A 9,781-nucleotide genomic window follows, 5' to 3' on the forward strand; every position below is an offset into this window, starting at 1 on the left:
AAGCCCACTTCAGAAAATCCCTCCACATACTTCGTTACCTTCAAAACCTTGGTCCCCAGAGCTTGATGTGGCACTGCTGAGCTCAGTGGGAGTTTTGCTGTTGGCATCAGCAGGCAAAAGATGAAGTTCACAGCCCAAGTCCCACTGAACACCAAAGATGCTAAAAAATGCTTAATTCTACTCTGAAGACAGAAGTTAGGGCCCTCTGGGGAGTACAACTTACAGTACCTGTGTTGCCTGAAACAAAACACCTGCCTGTAACTGCAGGACCACCATGCATCAGAGGAGGCATGGACAGGGCTGAAATCTGCTGCCCCAGGCTTGGTCTCCTAAAGACCAGGGTGCCATCTTCCTGGCATTACAAACCCCCACAATAAAAAGGCCCAGTTTTTAGGAGAATATTCTATCTGTTGAACTTGTGGTTTTGCACAGAGTCGAGTGGGGAAGAGGAGGATGGGGGATGTTGGGAGCACTGGGATGTATCAGTGGGTTGCAGATCCCAACACCCCTGGGCTTCACCCAAAGAAGAAAACCCAGAGCCCAGGCTGATGTTTGAGTCGAGTACACAAGAGCAGCAGCATGAAAAATTCATGGAAGTGTCAGGAGCTGGGAGGGAACGTGGCAGAGTCACCATGGCAGGGTCACCATGAGGGAGGACCCAGGCTTCCCCCTGCCCAACACCTCCCATTACTCCAACTTCCCAGCCAGGATCAATACACATCTCTTCAGTGGGTGATAAGGGGATTATGCAGGGAGGTTTGAAGGTGCACATTTTGTCCCTCTTCCAGAGAAAGATGGGGTTGTTAAGCTTCTGCCTTTGTATATCAAAGCAAAGGGCCTTGTCATCTGATAAGGACTGCTGATTTCAATAATTAGGGCCACTTACCCAGGACTTGGGGGCCTAAGGAATGTGCCAGCAGGCTCAGCAGGTTTTTTTTTAAAGGGCTTTCCACCTCCCTGCCCCCACGAGGGTCCCAGAAGATGAACTGGGTATAAGTGAGCAGCAACCATCCTGCTCTCCATCCCTCCCAATCCACCGGGCACCCCACAACCCCACTGCCACGCATTCCTGCCCCACCAGCACTGAAAACAGGAGTCTCCACAAAGGCTTAAGTTTAAAAAAAAAAAGAAAAAAGGGGAAAAAAAGGGAAAAAAAAAAAAAAAAAAGAAGAGTGGGAAGCATGGTGGGGAAGATGGGCCCCTCTGGTATGAGAGGCGCGGGGCTGGCTGCAGGCAGGTATTCAGCACAGCCAGGGCTGCATTCCTTTGCAAAGGAGGCCAAGGCACTTCTGATGGGGAGAGATCAAGATGTTAAAAAATATGTAACTGGGAAGAAGAAAAGAAAAAAAAAAAAAAGAGAAGATAGTAAGGAATGCCACAGGAAAGAAGTTAAATCTTCAAAGATAAATTAATTCCACATGTGGCTGAAAGCGAAGTTATCCTACTACTACTACTAAGTTCCTCTAAAAACCATGTAGCCTTCTACTCTGATTCAGGATGTGCAGTCCTAGAGACCCTTCCTAGGTCCTTGGAAGGCTTTTGGGAAGCTGTAAGGGATACAGCTCTTAACTCTATTTCATCTGAGAGCACAACCAAGGACCATGAGGCTCAGAGGTGCAGGATGCTCCCCACCACAGGACCCCCATCTTGCCACCCCTGGCAGCACCCAGGAGGACTGTGCTGTTTTTCCATGTTCTTCCAGCAGACGTGACTGCTGGAGGAGCTGGGGGTGGAGACAAGGAGAAGAGGTGTACCCAAACACAGTCTTTGGAAAGATATAATTAGAGAAAGTGGCCAGAACTAACTCATCATCCCACCAGTACTGAACCGCAGCACCCAATTCACCTACCAACACCTCACAGACAAAAAAAAAAAAAAAAAATAATAATTCTCCAAAGTTTACATATTTTTAAAGCCAGCCCCCACACTCCATCTCCAACACACTGCCCCACAGAAATCCCCACACCCTCTAAGAAAACCAAGAGGGGGGTGCTGTTTGTCTACCTTTAATTTTTTTATTATTACTTTTTTTTTTTTCTTTCTTTCTTTCTTTCTTCCCCCCCCTCCCCTCTATTTCATTTGACCACCTTACTACAGTAATTGCACCCAGCTGCACCAAGTTGCCTGCAAGGGTTTTAAATTCCAGCAGAAAGTGGTGGTCTCCTGGCACAGATGCTGTGCACACAAACACAGAGCCCAGCTCCAAACTCACTATGCAAAGTGTTTTCAGCTGTCAGGTAGCAGTTGCTCTGGAGCTTCAAGGAGAATGTCTGATGTTTCTCAGCCTATTCTTATCTTGATGTGATGACACACAGCATGTAACTCACTATCTGCTATGTTAGGCAACGGGCAGATCAGAGGTATTCTAGTGCCATGAGAATTTCAGGGGCTCTTGGTTGTATCCCCTCTTATGAGGAGGCAGTTTCAGAGTGTGGGGTTTGGTTTTGTTTGCTTTGTGGTTTGGTTTTTTTTTTTTGTCCAACTCCATTTCTTAGAAATCAAGCACCCTGGCAGTTCATACCCCACATTTATACAGAGAGAGACAGAAGAAAATCTACATGGAGCATTTTGAGGCAAAACCTGAGTTTCATTAAGTGTTTTCTCGGGACAAACATCACTGGACAATCATGGGTTTAAAACCCAAAAATATTAAAAAAAAAAGACTCATGCACAAACCTGAAAAAAAATATGTATATTTCAGCAAAACTATGTTAATCACAGCTTGCATGCTCTAATTGCAGAACACTGCTTGGAGCATAGCTTTACAATGGCATCATTTACTTTGATAATTGAAGCCAAACTTGGTTCCAATAAGTTGACACACAAGGAGCTCTACCAGCAGGTCCCTTCAAAGGCCAGGAAGCACTGGGAGCCATCTGCAAGCCCCAAACTTCCCAAAGCAAGGCCAGTCCCACTGATGGCAGGGCTTAATGGGAGGCAGATGAGTCCACCTTGGAATAAACACCACCACTGAGAGGGAAGAAGCACTCTCTGTGTACACAAACTCGTGCCTGATAAATTTAGAAGCGCGGATAAATAATAGCTGGAATTCCTGGAGCATGGGGCCAGGCCCAGAGAGCAGCGTGGGGAGGCCAGTTTTAACCACCCCACAACCTACAGGGGAGGGGACTTGCTTTTGAAGGACGAGAGGGAGGTTCTACGTTTGAAATATTCCCTGCATTAGGGCTCCAAGTCTCCGGGCAGCAGAGTTTGCAGGCACGTGCCCTGCTCTGCAGCCAGGCACAACCGCTGTGTTTTCAACTTGACTTCTCCTGTTCCTGTCCATCACCCACGGTGGGGCCAAAGGCTTTCAGCTTGCACTCTTCCTGGGGTCTCCCGTTTGCCGTGGCTTTGCCAATAACTCCGTGCCCTGGGATTTCCAGGTGGTCTCCTGTCCAACTCCTGGGCTGGCCCAAGATTGCTCTGCTCCTGCCATCAGGGGTGCTCAGCCCAACGCTCCGGGGCTTTTGCTGCTAGAATCACACTGAAACCCACCAAAGAGCCTGCAAAGAGCTTCAAAACCATAACACGCCGAGCAGAAATTCTTTAATTCCACTGCACACACGAGGAGGGAGGTGTGGTTTGGCCACTCACCAGGAGAGACTTTGTGCATGCTTCAGCTCCAATCCTAAACGCAATCCTAAATGCTGAGCGATGAGAGATAACCCATCCATATGCTTATCAGCTTCCAGCCTGGGCATGCACAAGTGGCTTCAGAAATGGGTAGCTCAGGGAGGAACTGAGAAGCATCTCAGCTTGAACTCCCTCTCTTTGCATTGAGATCTCTTGGCCCCATGGAGAGCAAAAGCTCCTGGAAATTCAACGGAAGGTGATCAAAGCAAAATGCACCACCTAATGTCCTAAGAGGGTAGATCTGACATGTGAGGAGCAAGCTGCATTAATCCCAGGACAAAAAGAAAAGAAAAGAAAAAAAAAGGGAAAAAAAAAACCACCAAAAACCCAGCACTAATCAGGCAAGCAGCCACCAGCCTGCAAGAGCTCTCCTGGACTAGGCACATGTGGGTTTTTAGAAGGGCCTGCAGCTCTGGTAGAACATTACAGCCAAGTCCTTCCAGCACTGAAAAACCAACAAAGGCTCAGAGATAAAAGCATCAAACATCCCCCTCCTGGAAAGCAAGCGAAGGGCAGCAGTTCAAACCAGGTTCTGGAGAACAGCAGATGCTCAGCCAGAAACATTCAGGCACGAGATGAGGATCCCAAAACCCAAAGACCTCCACAGCCCAGATGCCAGCAAGTGTGTCCCCTTCCACCATGCATCCCCCCAGCAGAAAAGGTCCAGAGAGAGGCCAGGATGAAGCACATCCCTCCTGGCTGCACCCACACCCACCAGCCCTCCACGGGTGGGTGTGGGTGAGAGGGAGAGGACCAAATTGGCCTCTGGCTCCACAGCACCCTCCCAGCTCCCGTGGGCTGGGCACCAGGAAGCCCAGCACAGCTGGAAGCTCTCTGCAGGGCAGGAGTGGAGGACTTGCTCCAGCAAAGCCTCCCCTGGAGAAGCCCGATGCCCTTTGATGTCCATGAATCAGACACACTCTCAAAATTCCTGTAAAGGAGATGTCAAACACTCACCATCCCAAACCCCAACCTCCTGGGCCAGCAGAGGAGAGCACACATCTGCAGCAGAGCCCTCTCCTCAGCCCTGATTCAACAATCCACATTTATGGCAAGGGTGGGGAAGAGCAAAGAATACATTTTCAGAGGATTATACAACTCATCATTTGCTCATCGGTCTCTCTCTTTCCCATCCCCCCTCCTCCACTTCGAGATGGTTCTTACTCCCCTCATCCTCACACAGCTGTGCCACCAATACTTCCAACAAAGGAGAAGGGTTCCACAACCCTGATGCACCCCAAGCCAAGGGCACCAGAAGTCCCTGAGACCACACAGCACCCACCACATCCAAACAAGACACCAGCACATCTTCAGGAGTTTAACTCTGAGCACACAGCCAACGGGAGAGCACCAAACATCAGACTACGACCTATCCATTCTCCCTGGAATGCTGCTGATACCTTTAGAGTACTCAATTTTTTAAGTATCCTCCTGTGTGCATTGGCCCCATGCCAGCCTACGGGGCTTTGACACCAAACCAACACCCAACACGATGGGAGAGGCTGCGGATCACACGCACACACGGTCAAAATACCAGCAGATTTTGTGCAAGTTGCAGAGTTTGATGTAATAACTGCATACGTTTCCTCCTCCATGACCACACAATTGCTTCCCACATAACCAACATAGTTAAACACTGGTTGATGGTGGAGCTGGGGAACTAGTAGGTTACATTATTCATGTGTCTATATGATCCACTCTACTACTGCTCTTAATAGGTTTGAAAGTTGAACCAATAATTAACTTATGTCCGGAGGACATAGTTGCTATGAAGTTTTTGATCTTAGGAGAACTGAAAGAGCCAATAGGGCTTAAGATCACAGGATCCTGTTTTCCCCCATACAGAGAGGAAAAAAACCCAACAAACCCAGCTGACACCCCCCAAATTCCAGTGTTTTGAGGTGTGGGGAAGCACCCGTGCTCCCAGCCCCACATCCTGCCCTCAGCCCCTGCTGGCTCCCCAGCACACCACCCCAACAACCTTCCAAGAAGCACTCTCAAAGTCCTTGAAGTCAGAACAAAGCACAATTTCCAGGGGTTCCCTTACCTGTATCCGTTCTCGATCGCTTCCGTAGCTCTGACATTCGCTGTAACCCTCAACGTCTTGCTGGATAGTCCAACCACTGAAGGCAAGATTTTGTTTTTAAAGTCTGCACAGCTCCATTCCTCTTCTTCATTCAAGGTTGGGAGATAGCCACAGACAACTTTTAAGCTCCCCAGTCCGTTGCTGTTGATGTAAGCAGGATTCTCTCCTCCACTCCTTACATATTCGAGGTATATATCAGAAGTTAAAAACATCTGGTAAGCATTTTCCTCCATCACAGTCTGAATCTCAGTCTGTGCCTGATCAAACATGATAGAATCTATCTGCTGCTTCTTGATGCTATCCCTTATGTAGGTCTTGGTAGCAGGTTTGAGCTGCTTGGAGACGATGCTGTTGTTCTCGATGTACCTTTTGTATATAGCTTTGGCTACTCTTAAAGTTTTGGTATCCTTAAGGTCCATCTGCCTGAAGCCATTGCAGGCAAACCAGAAGTCTAAGGTATCCACACATTTTTCCCTTTCCAGAAAGGTCCGAAAAAGATAGGCACCATCTTGATCTCCCAACAAGGAATGCAAAGATTTGGTCCATCTGGCCAGAGGGGAGTCTGGAGACGCGCTGCCTTCCGGCTCCCCGAGTCCGTTCTCATTCCTCCGCGGGGCAGGAGGCACTGGCATGGCCTTGAAGCTTTGGCTTTTGGGGAGAAACGAGCTGGCAAGTTGTGGGCATGGTGTTTCTCCTTCCTCCCCCGGGACAGGGGGTCGGGGGGCGTCTTCCCTGAAGCTGCTGCTGGGGTCTGGGAGGTGGGCGAGGACCACAGCGCTGCTCATGGTTCCGGAGCCCGATGGGGAGAGGGGATCCCAGTTCCTCCAGGAGCTGCCTGTGCCTCTGCCTGCCTCTGCCTGGAGTCAGCAGGGGATCCTCTGAGCCTCCTCTCTGCGAAAAGGGAAAAGAAGAAAAAAAAAAAAAAAAAAAAGAAAAAAAAAGGGGGGGGGGGAAGGAGAAAAAAGGAGTATTGATCTAATCAAAACCAGATCCTCCCAACATCAAAGACAAAAAGTAAACAGGCTTTTCAACTCTTCACATTAAAAAAAAAAAAAAAAAAAGAGAGAGAGAGAGAGAGAGAGGGAGAGAGAGAGAGAGAGAAAGGCAGGGCAGAGGGAGCGCGGCTCTATCGCCAGCCCGATCGCGATTATCAGATCCGCTCCGCTGAACTCCCGGAGCACTTTTAGCGGGGCCAGAGCTTGAGGGGAGGGGGGGGAAGGCAAAGCAACCCCCCCCCTTTCCTCCCTTTTCCTTCCCCCCCTCCCGACGGCTCACGGCAGCACAGCGAGTCCCTGCCCTGGCATCTGGTTTCCATTCCGCACCCCCCACAGCCCCTCTCCCCTCGCACTCCCCCAGCGCGCACGTTGCGCGCCCCAGCACCATCGGGGGCGGCCGGTACTCTGTGCCCCCACCCCTAAAGCCCCGACGGGGCGCACCCGCCCCGAGGAAGGGCTTTTTTGAGCCATTTTTCTGCAGAAACCGGATACTGGAGCAAAAGATCTACACACCCCACACCCCCCCCCCGAAAAAAAATACGCGGACGGGGGGTGCTTAAGGCGCGGCTGTACCTGGGCGCAGCGGGGCATCCCGGGCCAGGGACCCCCGGCACCCCCCTGGAGCCATCAAACCAGGCTCCGGGAAGAGGAAAATAAATGGAAAGAAGCAGAGGAGGGGGCTGCAGGGGGGGATACACACACACAGAACCCCGGGCGGCACCGACCCCCAGCCGGCCGGGCTTCCCCGCGCTGGCCCGGCGTGCTAAATAATAATGAAAAATAAAAATAATAATAAAAACCTGCTCCAGAAATGGCGACGGGCTGGGAGGAGAGAGATCGGAGCCCGAGCTGGGGCTGAGGAGGGGAAGAGGGGAGGTGGAGGGGGGGTTGAGGGGGAAAGTCCGAACCGACTTAGATCCTCCGAGCCCAGTGCAACAACCCAGCCCGGCCGCGCCCGCGGAGGCACCGCGCCCGCGCAAGGCTGGCACCGCAAGGCGCGTACCCCAGAAGAAGAAAAAAAAATTAAATTTAAAAAAAAAAAAAAAATCAAAAAAAAAAAATCAAATAAATCGGTATTTATAAGCACCCGAGCAGGCGGGAGGGCGGCCCGCTGCCCCCGAAGTTGCCACTCACCGCGGAACCGGAGCTCGCTGCGTGCCCGCGGCCCCGCCGCTCTCCGCCGCCGCTGCTGGCCCCGCTCCCCCCGCGCCCCTCGCTGTCCTTCCTCCTCCTCCTCCTCCTCCTCCTCTCCTCCCCAGCGGTGCAACCGCATCGGAGAGCATCGGGAAGGGGGGGCGAGGGGTGGGGGGGGTTGGGGGGGCTGCGAGGGAAGGAGCCCGCTGCTGATCCGCGCCTCCCTCCTCTCCCTCCCCTGGTTATTTATTTTATTTATTTTAAATACAAAAGCGTTGGTCCCACCCCCGCCTCCTCCCCCTCCCTCCCCCCGCCCCTCCCCGCCCCCCCGGGCTCTCCCCGCCAGCGCTGCGCGCATCAAAGCGGAGGCCGGCGGAGCGGTCCTGCAAGGGCGGTAGCGCAACTCCGCATCTCCCCCCCCCTCCCTCGCTTATACACAGAAAAAAAGAGCCAAAAAACAAGGCCCCAGAATAAAAAAAAAAAAAATTAAAATATAAAGAAGGAGAAACCGGGGGAGCACCCCCCGCCCCACCCGGTGCTCCCGCCCCCGGGCATCCCCGGTGTGAGGCGTGCGTGGGGGGGAAGCTTCTTCCCGGGGACGGAGGGCTGCTCACCAGTTGTGAAGCAAAGCAAAGAATTATATTATTTTCTTTATGGGGAGGTTTTTAATTTATTTTGGACCCCCCCCCTCCCCTTTTTTTTTTTTTTTTTTTTTTTTTTTTGGCATCCCGGAGCGGTTACGGAGTTGCCAGGACCTTATCAAAGGGAAACGATCGGCAGCCGCCGCCTCCGCCTTAAAGGGACCGCCGCGCCCTTCCGCGCCTCCCCGCGCACCCTTCCGCGGGCCGCGGTGCTGCCTGCCTGCCTGCCTGCCCCTTTCTCCCGGCCAGCCACAGCACTACAGGGCGGGAGATAACTCCCAGGCATTAAAAAGTTGGCGAAAAGTTTTCATCTCAGAAAATGGGGCGGGTCCACATAATTTTTTTTTTTTTTAAATAATCTGAAGGCATGTTTTCGCTCTGCATACTAATTAAACAATATCTGATTATTGCAATATAACTGGCACATCGGCAAAACTCCGTCTGCAGTTGCATTCACATCTTCCCCCCACCCTCCCCCCCCATCTGTTAAATATTAAACAGACACGGAATGGAGGTTTTTTTTTAAACTTCATACAAAAGGTTTTAATTAGGGGTTGGCCCCCAAACCTGTCCTGCAGATCCAAGGCGCCTCCCTCCCTCCTCCCGTCCTGCTCCGAGGCCGGACACGGGGACTCGGAGGGTCCCCTCCGGGGGAGCCCATCCCGGGCCGGGACCTGGGCTCTGCCCCCCCGAACCCCCTTTTTTTCCTTCTCCAGGAACGCAGCAAACACGCCCGAGCTTGGTGTGCAGGCACAGAGCTCAACCCTGCAGAGCAGGACGGGGAGGAGGAGCTTTGGAAGTCGAGCTCTGCTTTATTTTTGTAATTATTATCAATATTAATTTCTATATTACAAGTCCTTCTAGAGGCCCCAAATGGATTCTCTCTACCATATCCCTGAGCAAAGACGAGGGGATCAAGCACATCTTGCAGGAGCAAGACCCCATGTGCCAGGCTCCCCATTCCTCAAAGCCCCTGGGCAGGGAGATGTGGGCACCCCTCCCCTAAGGAGACCCCCACCTCCCTGCACCCCTGCTTGTGGCTGGGCTCAGCACTCCAGAATTCCCCATTTCCTAGGAAAAAGCTTTGGAAAAGGAGCCAGCTTCTCCTCAATGCTTGTGTAGGGGTCAAGGAAGGTGAGGGGGGAACCCCACAGTAGAACTCCAAGGGAAGAACGAGGTGCACAGGAGACCCCAGAAGTCAGCACATGGAGGGAACCCCAAATCGGTTCCCAGGGCTGAACCTGATCCTAAATAGGAGGACAGAAACCAAGAGTTGTGGCTGTAAATGCACG

The 9,781-nt window shown here is 51.8% G+C and overlaps 1 protein-coding gene across 3 annotated transcripts in view; it reads right to left on the reverse strand.

Annotated features, from left to right (window-relative positions):
* Nucleotides 1–8,080, reverse strand: part of AXIN2 (axin 2) — a 27,034-nt gene extending 18,954 nt beyond the window's left edge. For all 3 annotated transcript variants that reach the window (XM_071764634.1, XM_071764635.1, XM_071764632.1), the window contains exons 1-2: nt 7,849–8,080; nt 5,681–6,610 (exon numbers count right to left, since the gene is read on the reverse strand). In XM_071764634.1, coding sequence (XP_071620735.1) covers nt 5,681–6,504 — 824 coding nt within the window. In that variant the 5' untranslated portion in view covers nt 6,505–6,610; nt 7,849–8,080. The remainder of the gene's footprint in view (nt 1–5,680; nt 6,611–7,848) is intronic.
* Between the last annotated feature and the right edge of the window lie 1,701 nt (nt 8,081–9,781).

The sequence above is a fragment of the Heliangelus exortis genome, chromosome 20, assembly GCF_036169615.1.
Source record: "Heliangelus exortis chromosome 20, bHelExo1.hap1, whole genome shotgun sequence".
Classification (NCBI taxonomy): Eukaryota; Metazoa; Chordata; class Aves; order Apodiformes; family Trochilidae; genus Heliangelus; species Heliangelus exortis.